The sequence below is a fragment of the Pongo pygmaeus genome, chromosome 17 (assembly GCF_028885625.2).
Source record: "Pongo pygmaeus isolate AG05252 chromosome 17, NHGRI_mPonPyg2-v2.0_pri, whole genome shotgun sequence".
In the NCBI taxonomy this organism is placed as follows: Eukaryota; Metazoa; Chordata; class Mammalia; order Primates; family Hominidae; genus Pongo; species Pongo pygmaeus.
The window spans coordinates 32343744-32364217 of NC_072390.2; the positions used below are offsets into that span (position 1 = coordinate 32343744).

At 38.5% G+C, this 20474-nt stretch overlaps 1 protein-coding gene and 1 pseudogene across 9 annotated transcripts in view; both read left to right on the forward strand.

Moving 5' to 3' along the window:
- The window catches only part of LPIN2 (lipin 2), a 113770-nt gene that overhangs the window by 69141 nt on the left and 24155 nt on the right, over nt 1-20474 (forward strand). For all 9 annotated transcript variants that reach the window (XM_063653456.1, XM_063653458.1, XM_063653457.1 and 6 more), the window contains 4 exons: nt 4077-4172; nt 7323-7624; nt 17932-18039; nt 19037-19160. In XM_063653456.1, coding sequence (XP_063509526.1) covers nt 4077-4172; nt 7323-7624; nt 17932-18039; nt 19037-19160 — 630 coding nt within the window. The remainder of the gene's footprint in view (nt 1-4076; nt 4173-7322; nt 7625-17931; nt 18040-19036; nt 19161-20474) is intronic.
- LOC134738430 (cysteine and histidine-rich domain-containing protein 1-like) lies at nt 7631-19062 on the forward strand (annotated as a pseudogene).

Consider the following 20474-nt stretch of genomic DNA (forward strand, 5'->3'; position numbering starts at 1 on the left):
GTATCCATGAGAGACAGGAAAAGAGAATTTTTTTCCCCTACTCCCTTAGTATCTCAGAAACCCAAAGAATATGTTTGGGAGGAAATGTGGCCATTTGATTTACCAAAACAGCTTTCCTGTGAGAAAACTGAAAAACTGTGAGAGTAAAACTGAAATCATGCCTGCTTTTGAGATACGCTGGCAATTTGCATTAACTATTTGTCTTATTTTAAGTCAGTTTGGGTTAGGGAAAGCTGGCCATTAATGTGAAAGTAAGACTCCAAATTTTCAAATATGGGTGTACCTATGAAGTGAATTTGAAATCATGACCACCTTAAAACCACTGTTTAGAGTGATGTAGTATAATAATTTTCCCACTGCCATTGATATGTAATTGTTTGGTAGAACAGCAGTACTCCCAGTAAATTTAATAACTTAGGAGTTTACTTTTAGAAGGTAAACATGTACTTGATATTTTAAAATTTATTGATATCAGAAAAAGCTGATTACTTATTTATAAAAGTTTTTTTTTTTTTTTTTTTTTGAGATGGAGTCTCGCTTTGTCGCCCAAGCTGGAGTGCAGTGGGGCAATCTCTGCTCACTTGCAACCTCCACCTCCCTGATTCAAGCGTTTCTCCTGCCTCAGCCTCCCGAGTAGCTGGGATTATAGGCGCGTGCTACCACTCCTGGCTGATTTTTGTATTTTTAGTAGAGATGGGGTTTCTCCATGTTGGCTAGGATGGTCTCAAACTCCTGATCTCAGGTAATCCACCCGCCTTGGCCTCCCAAAGTGCTGGGATTACAGGTGTGAGCCACCATGCCTGGTCAGATTATTTATCAAAGTTAAATAACCCATTGTATTAAAACTATTTTAATTGCTGATAACAGAAATTTACCCTCTACTAGCTTAGGCAAAAAAGCTTGCTGTCAGAATTCCCTTTTTCTTTCCCCACCTCTCATCTCTGCTTCCACTTCTGTTTTCTCTCTAATGTAAGATGGCCACCAATACCTCCAGGCTCACAATCTGTTAACTCATCAACCCCAGTGGAGAGAGAGCTTCCTACAGAAGTATCAGTATTTAGTCTCCCTGTCAAAGGAACAGACATATCTCTGGGACCAGTTTCTGTAGTTGGGAAAAGGATATATTTATTGGCTTGGACAACAGGCCACCTCTACTCCCTGAAGCCACACCAGAAATACAGTTTGAGTATCCCTTATCTGAAATGCTTGGGACCAGAGCATTTTGGATTTCAGTTTTTTTCATTTTTTGGAATGTTTACACTATACTTAACTGGTTGAACATCCCAAATCTGAAAATCTGACGTCTGAAGTGCTCCAGTGAGCATTACCTTTGAGTGTCATGTAAATGCTCAAGAAGTTTCAGATTTTTGAGCATTTTTAGATTTCAGATTTTTGGATTTGAGACACTCAGCTTGTATATGATTTGAAACAGGATGAATAGACTCCCAAAAGACATTTGAGATATTCTTACCCAAAGAGTGGTAAGCCAGTTCAAAAGTCTAGTATATCGACTGTTTCTCAGAGATACCAGTTTCATTTCAGCATCTTAGTCCTATATTATGTTCAGCACAATTAAGCCACAGTGTAAGAAGTAAGACTGTATGGAAATGAGGGGTTATTTTTAAAACTGTTTTACTAGAATTTAATACATTAAATTAGTGTCCTTTTTAAAATAATCACCTTGGTGGGAAGAATTTGTTCCAACTTGGTGCTCTCTCAAAATATTTTTAAAATCTTTGTGTTGTTGTTGCCTGTAGAGTTCACAGTATATTCTTTTAAGTATTGCCAATATTGGCATAATTTGATGTTAGGTTTAATTTTTGGAAAGACCAAACTCCATTTAAAGTCACACAAAGATGATAAAGTAAGTAGTCACATTGAGAAATGTCATACTTGATCTCTAAAAGTAAGGGCTGTGAAGTGTTAATTTTTCTGAGATAGTGTATGAATAGTTTAGAGTCTGAATTTGCATGTTAAAGAAGCATTCTTCTATTTTCCCAGCTACACTTGATAAATGGATAGCCTCCAAAAATGAAATTAGTTGCTCAGATTGTCCCAATTTGACTGTTAGTATATGTCCTTCAAGTTGGGTTCCTTTGAAATGCTCCCATCAGTTTTTGAACCCTTCCTTCCCGGTACCAGAAGGTGTTCCAGAAGAAGCTACTTTCCCTGCCTCAGCTCTGGCATTAATTATTTTACCCCAGTTCCTTTTATTGAAGAATAGTATTTACGAACAAAGATCTGGTTATTAAGTGTGCTCGTAACTCCTGAGGTATCGTTGCTTCTAGGCAGCCCAAGCTGGCAGAGCTAGGAAATGGGTGGATGTGTGCACGCGTACACACACACACACACACACACACACACACACCCCTGCATCTATATATGAAAATCATGAGTGCATATGGGTTCCTCCAATTCCCATCCACCATCGCAGGCTTCTTTCCACCTCCTTATTTATAATTTTTTTCTCTTTCAACAGGAAACGTGGCTCGGATTATCATCAGTATATCTGCTTAGTTACTCAATTCTAGGAAACACAAAATAGTTTCAGAATTGCTAACTCAAATCTCTGTGAATGTATTAACTACTGCACAATATTTGTTTGGAGTAACATATAAAATATGTCTTTAGACTTATAATACAACTCAAAATACTGTTTCCAAGGTGACTTAGGTTAATTCTATTCTTCCTCACCCACTTCAGTGTGGTTATGTTATTCATACATAGGAGGTTTTTTGTTTGTTTTTGTTTTGTTTTGTTTGTTTTTGAGACAGAGTTTCGCTCTTGTTGCCCAAGCTGGAGTGCAATGGCGTGACCTCGGCTCACTGCAACCTCTGCCTCCCGGGTTCAAGCGATTCTCCTGCCTCAGCCTCACGAGTAGCTGGGATTACAGGCGTGCGGCACCTTGCCCAGCTGATTTTGTGTTTTTGGTAGAGACGAGGTTTCACCATGTTGGTCAGGTTGGTCTCGAACTCTTGACCTCAGGTGACCTGCCCACCTCGGTCTCCCAAAGTACTGGGATTACAAGCATGAGCCACTGCACCCGGCCCATACATAGGAGTTTTATAACAAGCATTTTGGCAAAATATGTTGATAAGGTTTGGATGTCCCCTCCAAGTCTCATGTTGAATTGTGAACTCCAGTGTTGGAGGTGAGCGTGGTGGGAGGTGTTTGGGTCATGGGGGCAGATCCCTCATGGATGGCTTAGCACCATCCACTTGGGGATGAGTGAGTTTTTGCTGAGTTGACAAGATCCAATTGTTTTAAAAGTGTGTGGCACCTTTGTGTGGCACCCCCAGTCTCTTGCATCTGCTGTCACTATGTGACGTGTCTGCCCCCACTTCGCCTTTCACCGTGAGTAAAAGTTTCCTGAGTCCTCCCCAGAAACCAAGCAGATGCCAATGCCATGCTTGTACAGCCTGCAGAACAATGAGCCAGTTAAACCTCTTTTCTTTATAAATTGCCCAGCCTTGAGTATTTCTTTATAGCAAACACAAAAATGGCCCAATGCATATGTCTACCTGAATTTTTTTTTTTAACATGATATTACTTATCCCATCATTTCACCTGCTTCCTGGGAAAATGGAACCGCCATCATCAGTGACCAGTCACAGCACTGATTGTCACCTGTTACTTACCTAGATCTGTGGGCAGAAGAGCTGTCAGTGAAGTTGTACTTGATGCAGTTGCTCACAGCTCACATACTGAGGTTCCTGAAACTTGTGTGTATCTGAACCGTGTGAGGTGAAGCCTGCCTGTGCCATAACTTCTAAAGTGTGCAAATTTTTGACAATATTTCCCCCATTTTAAATTTGAAAAATAATTTTAAAATTTTTATGTGTTGTAAAAATAGATGGTGAAACACTTTCTTTCAATTCCTGGTTGTCCGTCTCTCCCTCTGCCAGCTCCATTTGGCTTTAGGGGTTGGGTAGGGGCAAGTAGCAGTGTTTCTTAGAGGCTGTAGTTCTGGGAACCTCAAAACTATGCTGTTTAGCTTGAGAACTCAGAGTTCCGGTTTAGTTTAACTTGAAGGAAAGACTCCTTGAACATTAAATCATACTTTGTTTCTCCCATAGATTGATATAGAAATCAACGGCAATGCAGTGGATCTTCACATGAAGTTGGGTGACAACGGAGAAGCTTTCTTTGTTGAGGAGACTGAAGAAGAATATGTAAGTTTGCATGGGTGACACCCTCCTTACACACTGTGCTCAGGCCTCTGGTACGTGGCCCAAACGGACTGTTTAGCAGTTTTTTATGGTTGATTGTACAGAGGACTGTTGTTGGCAAGACAAGCTTTAGTTTCATGTTGAAGAACTAAGCTGTCAAAAAGGAGCTGAAGGGATGAGGAATTTTTCTCCATACAAAGTTTCAGGGTGCAGGGAGCATGCTGAATGCACGTACTTGCAGTTTTTGTAAGGGAAGGCACATCACTTTCTAGCTTTAATGAGCTTTCTTACTTAGTGTTGCTTCTGGTTCACATCTTGACTTGAATATATTCAGTTCTGCCTGAGTAAGGCATTTCTCTTCTGGCTATGTGTTTATTCACATGTGACCTTTCAACTGGGAATCATGTTTACCATTTTGGTTGGGATATTACATCCCTCACCTTGAGTAGTCAGGTGGATTAATTTATTATGATCTCAAGAGAGTTAAATTAATTGGCCTATATCCTTTTATAAGTGATTACATGTTTGACTTCTTCTAGCAAACAAGCATGATTTGTTAAAATCCCCCCTCCCCAGCACACACATTCTGTATCTACTGATTTGAACACTAGTTAACGATGGATTCTTGATGGATTCAATGTGGATCTTTTTATTTATTTATTTATTAATAACAGATTTTACATTCTCACTAAAGAACGCAGATCATGTAACGTGAATCTTTTTAAAAATTCTTTCAAAGGCATCAGTACATCATTCTTCATAAAGAATAAAATCTCAAATAGCAAAACTGATGAGCATCAAGTTATTAAGGATACAGGACTACTTTTTTGGCTTTGAAGATGAACTTACAGTTTGATACAATAAATTTACAAAGAAAATTATTACCAAAAAATACAATAGCAAAATGAGATTGTTTATCATTTTTTGATTGAGAAACCAACAACTTAGGTACCAGTATGTAAAGCAGCATTGAAACACTATCATTTATGAAGGGGAAGCTTGATCAGACTGGTGCTTTTTCTAGTTTCTTCATTGCTTGTCTTTATAATACCTTGTTTGCATTTACTTGGCCTAAGCAACATTTTTCCTTATCAGAGACAGAGGCAAAGAGCAGAATGAAACATAATAAATGACATCTGTCAAAAAAAAAAAAACACTTTTTGTATGTTTCTTAAAATTATGTATAATTCATAACACTGAACTTCTAGATCAGCAGGCACTATAAGCGAGAGGACTGGGTAATTGATGTTAACCTCGTTTTCATGGCTTATTCTGACAGTTCCACTAAAAATTATGCTTAGCAAGGACAACTTGGAGAATGTCAACTTTTCAGCCTTTTTCTCCCTATTCCACATATGACTACATTGACCAGAGTTTATCTTGTGTAGTATGCTTCTCTTTAAAATAAAAAATTGTTAATTTATCCAACAAATGTTGGAATTACTATTCTATGCCACATGGTATGAATACAATATGCTTCTCTTCCTCTAGGGGTTTGTCATTTAGAGTAGGATAAAAATGACCAAAAACCCAGTTTGTTGCCATTTATTTGCTTTTTTTCCTCTCAAATTTTTCTCATATAATTATATGTCATCAACATTCTTTTCAAGTCTAGTTCTCAACCTAACTCTGTGCTTTTAATAGCTGCACAATATTCCATAGTATGGACATACCACAGTTTGTTTAACCATTTTCTTACTGGTAGGCGTTCAGGTTATGTTGATCCCACAAACATTGCTATAATAGAACTAACAAATACCACCAGAAACAAAAAGAGCTTTCAGTAAGTAAAATAAAGATCATTGAATTAAAAATCCTCAAAGTCAGAGACCACAACCTCTCATCTGGGTTTCTTTTGGACATTCAGAATATCTTATTACAGTTTCTCTGTAAGTGTTTGTTGCTGGTGAACACAGATTTCTCCTAGGTAAATCAAACTTTAGCTTCAGGGTAATATGTTTATCAAAGCTAAGTTCAAAAGCTTAATAAAAAAAACAATTACAGAAACCCATACATTTTCAGAACTATTTTTAAAAGCTTGAATATTTTAAATTATATGAGGTTAATTTTTTTGTTTTTGTTTGTTTTGAGATGGAGTCTCGCTCAGTTGCCCAGGCTGGAGTGCAGTGGCATGATCTCGGCTCACTGCAACCTCCCCCTCCCAGGTCCAAGCAATTCTTCTGCCTCAGTCTCCTGAGTAGCTGGGATTACAGGCATGCGTCACCATGCCCAGCTAATTTTGTATTTTTAGTAGAGACAGGGTTTCACCATGTTAGCCAGGCTGGTCTCAAACTCCTGACCTCAGGTGATCCGCCTCCCTCTGCCTCCCAAAGTGCTGGGATTGCAGGCATGAGCCACCACGTTCTGCCTGAAGTTAATTTTTATCTCTATTATGTACCTTCCATTTCCTCTGATGATACAAAAAGGAATGAAACAAATGGCTAAGACATGAATTTACTGAACACCAGACTTGATCGTTCATTTAGTATTAGGAGTTTGACTGCTTCTAAATATTGGGCCTTATTTTCTTCCTTTGAATTCCTACAGGAAGGAATATTTCTTTTTTTAAACATAAATGCTTTATGGTTTAAAAATTTACTAACATCATTTGTTATAGGGTATTGTCTCTAATTGCCTTTCTCCAATTAATTTGGCAAAACATAAGCATTGGCCACTCTGTATCACTGCATCCTCGTGTCACTCACCTGTCCTGCTGCCCTTTGTCTGATGCAGTGTCCTTAATCTCTGCCTTCTGCTTTGTCCTGTTCTGAATGTTCTGTGTGAGTTCTTGAGAGAGTCCTTTGTAACACCTCCTGAGATTGTTGTTGCTGCTTTGATCTTTGCTTTGTGAAGAATTTAATGGGCTTAGCTTTAATTATGGCTTTGGGATGTTCCATGCTGATTTGGCATGTGAGTTCCTTCAGATGGACTCAGTTACATGTACCCAAGTGGGCTAGTACTTAGCTGCCTCACAGGGGAAAGACCTCAGAGTATAGTAGGCAGTGCCTTAGTTCAGTGGGACTTTCTTGCCTTTAGGGAATATGTATTTTTTTTTTTTTTACCACGGTGAAAATTTATATATTCAAAATATTACTGCTTTAATTCACTGTCGAGTTTGTCATGGATAACTTTTCTTTCTCCATTCTCCTCAAGGAAAAGCTTCCTGCTTACCTTGCCACCTCACCAATTCCTACTGAAGATCAGTTCTTTAAAGATATTGACACCCCTTTGGTGAAATCGGGTGGAGATGAAACACCATCTCAGAGTTCAGACATATCACACGTCTTGGAAACAGAGACAATTTTTACTCCAAGTTCTGTGAAAAAGAAAAAACGAAGGAGAAAGAAATACAAACAGGACAGTAAGAAGGAAGAGCAGGCCGCCTCTCCTGCTGCAGAAGACACATGTGATGTAGGCGTGAGCTCCGATGATGACAAGGGGGCCCAGGCAGCACGGTAGGGCTCTTAGCCTGGGAAGGGTCTTGTGCGGGTACCTAGAGTTCATGTGAAGCCAGGAGCTGCCAGTTTTTTTATGGATACACAGTGTGAGGTTTGAGCTTGTTTTCTCCCTTTACAGTTTATTGTGGAATCGAGCAGCAAAGGCAGTTTCTTTGTTCCTTTCAACTAGTCTATAAATATGCTACTGAAATGTCATTTGTAGCAGACTGGTTGTGTGTTTCTTTTCATAAAGAAGTTTCCAGGAGCCAAATAAGTTCTAAGTCAAAAGATCTGAATTAGTGATTTGCCTCTGGGTGAGCAGATACAGTTGGACACCATGTCATCTCTGGGATTTCCCTACCCAGTGGCCTTAAGCTTGGTATCTTTTTCCTGAGGAGTTGAGTTTTGTTTTATTGGAATTGAAAAGGAAGGATTTTTATTTTTTTACGTGAGCAGTCTTGATCGCTGCTTATTTACCTGCTCTGTAGAAGAGCTCATTATATGCCATTTTTCATGTCAGCACTGCCTGGGGTTGAAAGGTAGCAGTTGGGAGTAGAACACGTTTTCTCATTCACGATTCCGTTTTCTTCCACCTGTTGCACTCAGTGGCCACCTTGGCACTAGGACCATGGTGGGGATTCTCTTTATTGGTGACGACTGGACAAGAAGCTGCTGCCCACGAGTGGCCCTGCATTCCCAGACTCTTTATTTGTGGAGGGAGCTGCTGGTCCACTCGTGTGTTTTCACCCCATCTGCCGAAAAGAGGTCACACCCTACTTTCTGGAAAACAGTGATGTTCAAGTGTTTTTCGTTCTAGAATAGAGGAAAATAATTTCTTTCACTAGCTATGGAAACCAAATATATATCAAGAGTAAACTCTACCTCAATCTAGTATGTGTTTTATTTGCCAATCTTTTGTTTTAAATGGTCAAACCAGGAAAAAAATATGCTTTGTTTTGTTTTGTTTTTTAATTGAGACAGGTTCTCCCTGTGTTGCCCAGGCTGGAGTGCAGTGGTGCAGTCATAGCTCACCGTAACCTTGAACTCCCGAACTCAAGCAGTCCTCCCACCTCAACCTCCCAAGTAGCTAGGACTGTATGTGCTTACCCCTACACCTGGCTAGTTTTAAAAAATTTTCTATAGAGATGGGGTCTTGCTATGTTGCCCAGGCTGGTCTCAAATTCCTGGCCTCAAGCAACTGTCCCGCCTCAGCCTCCCAAAGTGCTGAGATTACAGGCATGAACCACTGAGCCCAGCAAACAATATTAATTAATATAGTATTAGTATATTATAATTATACTGCATTAATGAATAACATAGTATAATCCTTTTTTGTAAAACAATTCATTTTCTAAAATTTTGAAATCTAGATTTTAAATCTTAGAATTGAACATCTACATTTGATAGTAATTTTTTACAATTCGATAAGTAACATAGCCATTTTTAATACATGAAATTTTTTTCTACTCCTCTTGTTTTATTGTTCACTAGCTGTCATGTCTGTGGTGTTCTCTCTTACTCCTCCCACGCTGAATATATAACACTTTGATTTCAGTTCTGATAGAATGCAGAATTCCTCCAATAGAACTAAACAACGAAAGACGGAAGCAATAGTGGAAAAGTATGTTAAGCTCTACAAACCAGAGTACACTATATTTACAAGATTTTAAAATCCTGAATGAATCAATCAATTTAGGTAGTTTTTTTTGTCAGTGTCAAAATACTAGCTGAGAAGAGTTTCATCATAAATGTTCTGAACTCTACTTTTATATATCATTGATTCCCAAAGAAATTTAGGCTGATAAAAAGTACCAGAATTTCTTAAAAAGAGACTCTTCCTGTCCTTTTCCTTCCTTCTTTCAGTCTTTTAAAGGTTATTTGTCCTTCTCTTCCCTAGGAGAATAAAGTATGAGAATTTTTACTTTTCTACTGCTTGACTTCAGAAATATTAAAAACATTATAAAAAGGCCACGCACGGTAGCCCATGCCTGTAATCCCAGCACTTTGGGAGGCCAAGGCCGGGAGGATCACCTGAGGTCAGGAGTTGGAGACCAGCCTGGCCAACATGGTGAAACTCCATCTCTACTAAAAATACAAAAATTAGCTGGGTGTGGTGGCAGGCTAATTACTCAGGAGGCTGAGGCAGGAGAATCACTTGAACCTGGGAAGCGGAGGTTACAGTGAGCCGAGATCACACCACTGCCCTCCGGCCCAGGTGACAGAGCAAGACTCCGTCTTTAAAAAAAAAAATTATAAACAATTTCCTTTAAAAGTTTTGTCTTATGTATAGTAAAATGTGTAGGTGGGCAAGAAACATGTATTCTTTTGAGAAAAACTTGAAATGCTTACACATCTTAAGTTTTATTAGGATCAGCCTTGTAATGCTCCCAGAAGTGCTTTGTTCCTGAAAATATTTTTACCAACTAAAATTCTTCCAAGATCTACCAAAAAGAGCACTGAAGTAATGCTTTTGCCTTAAAATTTTGTTGACATGTGTCCTTTGTTAGACATAATAGAGCAAAGTTTAGAATTCCTGAACAACCTACAGCTTGGGAAATTAAAACAATTTCTAAAACATATGCCAAGTTCCCTACTAAATTGTACAAGAATCATTATTCTAAAGGAATTTGTAAATGAATGTTGTAAGCCAATGCATTGCAGAAATATTAGTACATACCTTGTTTTTCCTGATGGTGAGAAAGGTTGTATCCACTGCGTACTGATTTGGTTGACAGGTATGAATGGCTGCCAGCCTATCTCTAAGCCAGCAGCTTGCTGGCTTGGTAAGCAGGCATGTCACAACACACGTAAGCTAGGGCCTTGCAGTCGTTTTCAGGAGGTTGGTGGTTTGCTTTTTCTTTAGGTTACCATGGAATAATAGATGCTGCCACCTGGAGGAACTCTTCCATGAAATTTCCTTAAAATAGAATCTGCTTAAATAATACAGCCAACAGAAATTACGACTTCAAAAAAAGAAAACAAAATGTAAACATCTGTGAAAATTCAGGTTGTTTTCTGAAATAAGCACTGAGCTAAAAGGTAGACAGACTGGGTCCATTATAGACTGTAGAACAGTAGCCTCTTCATCACTCAGGGCATTGGTTTCTTAATCTATAAAGTGAGAGGGTCGAAGGGGCCTTTAAAAGGCCCCTTTCAGCTCAGCACCTAGATGCTAACATTATTTGAGGGAAGCTATTTACGGTCATTAACAGCATATGAAACAACATGTTCAAAATCTAAGAGAAAAAGAATAGGAAATCAATTGCTTTTGCAGTTGCGAGGACTAGGAATTATGTGGCGTTGTGGAATTTGCAGCTTTCCTATAGCATATTCTCCTCAGCCCCTACCACTTAGAAAAGAAATTATTTTTCCAGAGAAGATAAGTGCATAAAATAGGTTTCTCTTTTGTTTTGACAAATGGCGTTTCGTTTGAACTCTTTACTTTTCGAGAATTTTGTTGATAATAGAATTAAGGTTAATTGAGGCTCCTTGAAGGAGGCAGATGGAAGAGGGAATCATTCTTTAAAGCAGATTGCTATAGCACAGCTGGAAGAAACTCATTTCTGGAAATTGGAGAGCTTTAAACTATACAGGGCTTTGTTTAAACTGTACCTAGTAAGTCTCCCTCCCCTCCTAAAGATAGGCGTTGGGCTTAAATATAACATAGAAGCCTTGTTTGTCCTTCTAGAGGATGGATGGATGTCTGTGTGTGAGAGAGAGATCAAAAACATCTCACCTAGGCATATGTAGCCTTTTGGAGGGAAGAGACTCTGCATATTGGATAGTGTTCTAGCATAATCTTGAGTGCAATTATATGAAACATGCCACTGACGGAAATATTTCAAATACCCAGCAATAGCAAAAATGGAGGCTCAATATCAAACCATCAGAAAGGAGTCTCAACTTTTAATCCACTAAAGCAGACTTACTTAAAAAGTGATATCTGGGAGCTAAATCCAGGGAGCCTAAGACTTTTCACAGATAGCACCTACTGCTCTGATGATCTGCATACTTCATCTCCTGATTGGTAATTGGCTTCTAGAGAACCCTCCATGTTCTTCTGGGGTGAGTGTAGATACTCAGGGTGACATGGATCTTACAGATACTCTCTGCCTTTACTCTCCTTTGTTTCTGACACAGAACACAGAGAAAAGTATTGCAGGGCTCCATTTGTCTTATGGGAAATGCTCTGTATCCAAATGCCAACTGAGATCATTAGCCACGCTGAAATTCATTGACTAGTACTGTGCTAAGGTTGCTGCTAGACATTGTTAACAGAGTTAGTGATCTTTGGTTATGGTGGTTAGCAACCCCACTTATCTATTACGTACTACCAGTGAAATAGTTTAAAATTCATGTTGCATCTATAATTTATCCCGCATAAATAATTCAGGCTATTTATTTTGGCATTCAATTGATTTTTTTCTCACTTTAAAAAACTGAGGTATAGAGACTGGGGCTAGCGACACTGGAGTGGCAAACGCATCCTCTTGCCGTTCCCGGTGTTTGGGCCTTGCCTGTGACAGTGGGAAAAAAATGGCCTTGCTGTGCTACAACTGGAGCTGTGGTCAGTGCTTCGATCCTGAGACCAATTCCGACGATGCTTGCACGTATCACCCAGGTGTTCGAGTCTTTCACGATGCATTCAAGGGTTGGTCTTGCTGTAAGAGAAGAACAACTGATTTTTCTGATTTCTTAAGCATTGTAGGCTGTACAAAAGGTAGACATAATAGTGAGAAGCCACCTGAGCCAGTCAAACCTGAAGTCAAGACTACTGAGAAGGAACTATCTGAATTAAAACCCAAATTTCAGGAACACATTCAAACCTGTAAGACAGTAGAAGCGATAAAAAGACCAAGCCCAGATGAACCAATGACAAATTTGGAATTAAAAATATCTGCCTCCCTGAAACAAGCACTTGATAAACTGTCGTCAGGGAATGAAGAAAAAAAGAAGAAGACAATGATGAAATTAAGATTGGGACCTTATGTAAGAATGGAGGGTGTTCAAAGACATATCGGGGTCTAGAGAGTCTAGAAGAAGTCTGTGTATATCATTCTGGAGTACCTATTTTCCATGAGGGGATGAAATACTGGAGCTGTTGTAGAAGAAAACCTTTTGATTTTAATACATTCTTAGACCAAGAGGGCTGTACAAAAGGGAAACACATGTGGACTAAAAAAGATGCTGGGAAAAAAGTTGTTCCATGTAGACATGACTGGCATCAGACTGGAGGTGAAGTTACCATTTCTGTATAAGCTAAAAATTCACTTCCAGAACTTAGTCGAGTAGGAGCAAATAGCACATTGTTAGATGCGCATATTGTATTTGAAGGAGAGAAAGAATTTGATCAAAATGTGAAATTATGGGGCGTGATTGATGTAAAGCGAAGTTATGTAACTATGACTGCAACAAAGATTGAAATCACTATGAGAAAAGCTGAACCGATGCAGCGGGCAAGCCTTGAACTGCCTGCAGCCAAAAAGCAGGAAAAACAAAAAGACGACACAACAGATTGAGTGGGAGATGGGAGGAAAGCTATTACATATTTCAGAATTTTTAATACTGTGTGAAGTGGTGGCTTGCTGCTGTCATCTTTTGTTTTGTTGTTGTGTTACTGAATGTGGCATTTCAGGGTTAACATTAGGTTCTTAAAAGCCAAAGTCAGTTTATCTTTTTGTGCCTCTCATCTTTCTTTTGTGTTACACAAAATTGATTATTCATTTCTCCCTACTAGTAGGAACCATAGTTGTGTCCTATACTTGAAGAGGCTGAAAAATAGCCCATAACCATAATTGCAGTATTTCTTTGTATTTCTCTGTTAAGCAAAGAAATATTAAGGAAGTTTTTTTTGTGTCTTTGTATTATTCCGTAATTAGTAAAGCAAGATGAAGTGTCCAATTTTAATCAGTTTTTTTTCATGGATTTGTGTTCTTACAGTACTTGAAAATATTTAAGGAAGAGATGAAGCTCTACAGTTTTTTCTATGTGGGATGATTACTTTTTTAAGGAGGATTAATTCTGAGGTAGTATAGTAAGTAAAGGGGAATATATGAATTGTTAACAAATTAGAATTTGTTTACAACTACTTGAATTTTTAAATTATGTCAAAACTTACATTACTTGCCAAGCAGTATGATGTAAGAGTATAGGAAACATAAATAAGAATACAGAGGTATCAATTTGGTTAAAATTCACCAGTTTATAAGACTAAGCAATAATCTTAAAAACCTCTTTCCTGAATATTTAAATGTGTTTGTATGGTGTTATGACTAATTGTTACTGATTTACAGACTAAGCCCTCTTAAAACCTTTAGTTAAATATAAAAAAAAAATTATATATATCTTGCCTCCCTGATGGAAAACTGTATAAAATTGTAGACTTAAAAGGTTTGTGGAGGCCGGGCCTGGTGGCTCATGCCTGTAATCCCAGCACTTTGGGAGGCTGAGGCGGGCAGATAATGAGGTCAGGAGATCGAGACCATCCTGGCTAACACGGTGAAACCCCGTCTCTACTAAAAATACAAAAATTAGCTGGGCGTAGTGGTGGGCGCCTGTAGTCCCAGCTACTCAGGAGGCTGAGGCAGGAGAATGGCGTGAACCCGGGAGGCAGAGCTGGCAGTGAGCCGAGATTGCGCCACTGCACTCCAGCCTGGGCGACAGAGCCAGACTCCGTCTCAAAAAAAAAAAAAAAAAAAAAAAGGTTTGTGGAAATACGTTAGGATATCAGAAAACTAAGTATATGGAGTTGCTTTATGACTATTACATGTTAAATAAAATAATTGTTTTGGAGGTTTTTTTTAAAGTCATGAAGAGCTTCATAATTCTAGTGATACAGTGTTGATTGTATATTGTGCTTTATTTATATTAAATATAGGTAACACAGAATTAGATCGTTTGGATAGGTTTTGATGCAGTGCAGAGCTTAAGAAGAAAAATTAGGAAATATCCTGAAGGCCAGAACTCTGGAAGAACTTAGAAAGTTTGGGAATACATTAAACTTACATAGATTTAAAATTAAAAGGGGCTTATTTCCCAAACCCCTTGAGTCTTTTCTTTTCCTTGGTATTATGGAATTCTTACAAAGAAAAATTTATAGAAGTACTATTTTTGTTAATAAAGCATATACATCATTCTACTACCATTAGCAAATAACTTAGTTGTAGTTAATATAATTGTTATAAGGTTTAGCTCTGTTACAAATAAAAACAAAAAGATCTGGCAACCAGACTTTCATGATGTTACACTACCATGACAAGAAACTCTGGGCAGTGAAAGTTAGACCCACATGGAGTGTACATAAACATCTGATACCTGGAGATGTATTTAAAGTTTGTCAAGTTATCTTCCATGATTTAGGAACCTTTTAGAGACATGAAGTCTTTATGGGTTGGGGGAAAGGTTGATACTTAGTTTGATTAAAGGTAATGATTAATATGCCTTTTTGTTAATACTTCCTTCTGAGGCTGTTTTCCCCTAAACAGTATCTTAATCTGTTAAATGTAATTGAAATATTATTTGAAGCAGTGAGTTATTGTAACTTCATATTACTTACATTGATCAAAACATTGATTTATACACACACACACACACACACACACATATATAGCTTTTATATTTAGTCTGATTACATTAGTGACCATGGTATTTCCTTTCTTACTTCTTCAGGAGCCTTTGAATTTCTTGTCCAGATAAAAATCTGAATGATATTTATCTTCAGACTCATACATAAAGGGACACAGTTACCGTTAAGTAGCATATGTTTTACTATCGGTTTGTCAAAAAAGTTAATAAAAAATGCTTATTGATTTGTTTCTCTAAAAACGAAACAAAACAAAAAAAAACCTGAGGTATAATTTACATACAGCAATATTCACAGACCGTAAGTGTGCAGTTCAGTGCATTTTGGCAGTCATGTACATCCATGTAACCTCCATTAGCTTTTGGATTGGAAAAATGTTAGGCTTAGAAAATGATGCGGAATTTGAAAGATGTGATGTTGTAGCACATCTGTGAGGGCTGGAGTGCCCTGTTCACACTGGCTGTGAACCTCAGCCTCTGAGCCCCCAGCCCTGACTGAAAGTCACCGTTTACTTCTTTTGCTCAGTTCTGATGTATTAGCAAAACAGAATCAGTGCTTGTGCTGTTTTCTTCACATTCTACTGTGTACGATCCACTACAGCCTCATGTCACGTGCTTAGTTTGTTACTCTGTCGTGGTCTGCCTTGCAGGTCCCTGTTCTAAGGCATACCTGCCATTTCAAAAGTTCCTAACAGGTTTCTGGAATTCCTATTTTAATAAAGGAATCTTAGGACTGAAAGGGATCTCAACATAAATCTTTCCTGTCACTGTAGTGGGCCTAGACTAATGGGCTGTATTTTTGTCAGGATATGACCAAAAAAGGCCATCTCTTGTCTTCCTGGGGCTATGAATTCAGGTGGTACCTGCTCGCTCTTTCGATATTTTACTAAATCCTGTTTGCTTTGCTGAATTCTTCTTGGCTTACCTTTTATACTGCAGTGAAATATGTCCCAAAAGTAAAATATTTGTAATATAAAAATTTCGGTTAGAAATTTGTGTGACTTTTACATTGTTCTTTTCGGACCACTTTCACATATGCATAGTGATGGGTCAAGCTGATGTGTCCTTTCAGAGTGGGCAAATAAGGACCATTCACAAACCTGATTTTCCCTTTCTCGGGAAAATTTGCCTTTTGATATTCCTTTATTGAGAAATACTTTTTCCTAGATGTCTTTCTCAGGCATATGTTTTCTCCCCTTCAGTGGGTGGTATGCCAGAGTAAGGCCCTAGAGAAAGAAGACCAGAGTTAGGAAAACCTTAAATTAAAAGATTAAGCTATGTGGAAAAACTATTACATGTCAGAGTTAGTAGTAAATAAGTATGTTAAATTAAGATATAAAGGAAGAAAAGTAATGTTAAAAAATAACCTGGTTTTCTATCCCTGTTTTTAGTCCAGCAAACTAAGTGATGTGGATATTCTCATTTACATTTATTATCTGTCCTATTAGAACGTTGAATTTTCTATAAGAAGCCTTTAAACTTGTATAAGATGGCGCTTTATGCTTTGCAGAGTTTTGTTTGTTTTTGAGATGGAGTCTGTCTCTGTCACCCAGGCTGGAGTGCAGTGGTGCGATCTCGGCTCGCTGCAACCTCTGCCTCCTGGGTTCAAGCAATTCTCTGCCTTAGCCTCCCAAGTAGCTGGGATTACAGGTGCCCGCCACCACACCCGGCTAATTTTTGTATTTGTAGTAGAGACAGGGTTTCACCATCTTGGCCAGGCTGGTCTTGAACCCCTGACCTCGTGATCCACCCGCCTTGGCCTTCCAAAGTGCTGGGATTACAGGCATGAGCCACTGTACCCGGCCAGAGTCTTTCTTTGTGCTTTTCTTTTTGCTTTTCAGAGATTTCAACATGCTACATCATGTAACTCTCACATTGGCTCTGAAGTAGACAGGACAAGTGATAAATTTCCAACTAAAGATGAAAACGGGGGCCCACAGTGCTTCTGAGGGATGTTTTCAAGGTTATATGGCAAGGTGGTTACAGTAACTCTGAAAATTTAAGAAACCAGCAGGTAAATTGATTAAAACCTTATTAGCAGTAGTGTAACCCCCTGCCCAAGGTCCTTTTATGAGTCTTAAAAGCATTTTTCATTTTTGGTATAATCTTCTTCACATCTCCACATCTTGTAGATTCCAAGTAAAGGAAACCTTCTCAGATAATCCTTGGGCCAAATAAAGAAGAAAATTAGTCCCAAGGTTTTAAGAGGTTAGAGTATTTTTAAAATTTTGAGCCATAGATCTTGTTTGTCTTCAGCTAATATACATTTTCAAATGTATTCAGTAGAAAGGGGAGAGCAGTGGAAAGAATAAGGGCTTACTTGTTTTGAATCCAACTACTTCCTATCTTTTTGACTTTGAGCAAGTTACTAAATTTCTCTGGATCCTTGATTACTTAATATCTACAATGAAATATTACCTCATTTTGTAAGGATTGAATGAAATAGACATAAAGCCTTAGTTTTCTTTTAGCCTTTGAATCACCCTTAAGGGATGGAAAAAAGAGAAATCACATTTCTCTTTTGTCCTCACCCTATTTATTCCATATGTGAACAGTGATTGTGGTGTTTTATAGTGGGTGGCATTGGTGTATCTCCCTTTCTCCTTCATATATTTTAAAGAGAGTTAGTAATCATTTGCCCCTCTTCATTTTTATTGTTTTGTAGTATCAGTAGGTTTGGGGGATCTTTTAAAGCTGACAAGAATGTCATCGTTCCTGCCTTTCTTTGGTTTCTCCTTTCACAGAGGATGTTCAAATGCTTCCTTGAAAGAAGAAGAATGTAAAGAGCCTTTGCTTTTCCATTCTGGGGATCATTACCCCTTATCTGATGGAGATTGGTCCCCTTTAGAGACGTAAGTATCTTTGAAATTTCTTGGTTTCTTGAAAGAGGAAGGAAGATGCATTAATTAGCTTTTCTGTTAATCTATAGTAATGATATTTCCCATTTCTCTGTCACACAGCCAAGGAACTGAATGTTTACTTTTAACATAAATATGAATCTTTTCTCTCAATAATTACTTTGTTTCTAAATTTGATCTGACTTACTCTAACAGTGTTGGCCAGTTGTAGATCTGTATAATCAGCATGGAATTTAGCCATCTACAGTTATTTTTTTTCTTTTTCTTTTTAGTAGAGACAAGGTCTCGCTCTGTTGCCCAGCCTGGAGTGCAGTGGCACACTCATAGCTCACTGCAGCCTAAACCCCTGGGCTCGAGTGATCCTCTTGCTTAGTCTCCTGAGTGACCGGGACTGCAGGCATGCACCACTGTGCTCAGCTAAGTTTTAAATTTTTTGTAGAGACAGAATCTCGCTATTTTGCCCAGGCTATTCTTGAACTCCTGGCCTCAAGTGATCCTCTCACCTTGGCCTTCCAAAGCACTGGGATTACAGACATGAGACATTGTGCCCGCTCATCTGCAATTCTTAAAAATTCTCATCTTTTAGTGTCAACTGTTGGCTGTAACTGAATAATATAGTGAAAAAAAGTATAGTCATAACTGTTTATTCTGCAATCAAATCCTTGGGTGTTACGTTAATTTGCCTGCTTTTCCTTTCCTACAAAATCATCTTTTTTCTCATTGATTTCTTGTGAAAAGCAAATGAAATTATGAATCTACAGTGTTTACAAAGGACCTGGTAAGTCCTCTTAAATACTGGTTGGTGTCGTTTTTATTATTATTGTTAAAGAACTCAAGTGGAAAAAATAATTGATGCTCCCTTCCATAGAGTTTTTATATATGCAGGATAAAGTCGAGATATTTCAAATTTGTTTCTTTTAATCTGTCAGGCTCAGCAAGACTGAAGGTTTCCTGACTTTCAAGTCATCATGTGTCTTTGTTCTCTTTGCAGCACCTATCCCCAGACAGCGTGTCCTAAGAGTGATTCAGAGCTGGAGGTGAAACCTGCTGAGAGCCTGCTCAGATCAGAGTCTCACATGGAGTGGACGTGGGGCGGATTCCCAGAGTCCACCAAGGTACTAGGGTTTACTTGCCTATGGAAAGTGTCTGATTAAACAAGTGAAGAATCCCTCCACCCATAAGTAAAGGAGACAATTTCTGACTGAGCTCTCATGAATATAAATGATAGTGCCCTCATGTCATAAAAGTAAATTCAGAGTTAACATTTTTTGTAACATTTGGAGTATATATTTGCAACCAAAGGAATTCAGTAGTATTTTGTGTATATTTCTATTTACTGAATAATAATGATTGTTAATTATTATAAGGAAATTTTAAAAGGTACCTTAAAATAAACTAAAATTTTCACACTGATTTTTTATTTTTTATTTTTTGGAGACAGAGTTCTTGCTCTGTCACCCAGGCTGAAGAGCAGTGGTGCAGCCACAACTCACTGCAGCCTTAACCTCCTGGGCTCAGGTGATTCTCCCACACCAGACTTTCAAGTAGCTGAGACTGCAGGTGTGTGCCACCACACCCAGTTAATTTTTTAGTTTTTATTTTTTGTAGAGACAAGGTCTCGCTATATTAGCTTGGCCTGATCGCAAACTCCTGGGCTCAGCAGATCCTCCTGCCTTGGCCTCCCAGAGTGCTGGGATTACAGGCGTGAGCCACCATCCCCAGCCAACAGTGAAATTTTAAACAAGAAATTGTTAAACCTTTTTTTCCAGCTCATAATGAAAGAAGAAAGAACTGGGAAGATAAATTTCTTGAGAGAGAAAATGTTTAGATCTTCTGTTGAATTTAGGTTTTTTAAATATACATTTTGCTTATATTTGTGATTGAATGTAGACTTGCCACTTTTACACTGTTTTAACAGAGCCTTGATGTGGTCCAAGGAGGGCTAAATTTTCATTTAGTTTTCTCCCCCAAAATGAATATTTTCTACTTCTTAGTAACTGAAAATTGTCAGTTTCCTCAGTCTTCTCCAGTGTAACTTCACAGTAGAACATTTAACATATACCTTTTTTTTTGAGAGAGAGTCTTGCTCTGTCACCTAGGCTGGAATGCAGTGGTGCCATCTCGGCTCACTGCAACCTCCATCTCCTGGGTTCAAGAAATTATCTTGCCTCAGCCTCCCAGGTAGCTGAGATTACAGGCGCCTGCCACTATGCCCGGCTAATTTTTGTATTTTTAGTAGAGACAGGGTTTCATCCTGTTGGCCAGGCTAATCTCGAACTGCTGACCTCAAGTGATCTGCTCGCCTTGGCCTCCCAAACTGCTAGGATTATAGGCGTGAGCCACCGTGCCCGGCCAGAACATTTATAAGTATCATGATATTGAACAAAAGGCAATTGTTAGTTTTTCTCACTTTATTATGGAATTTTTAC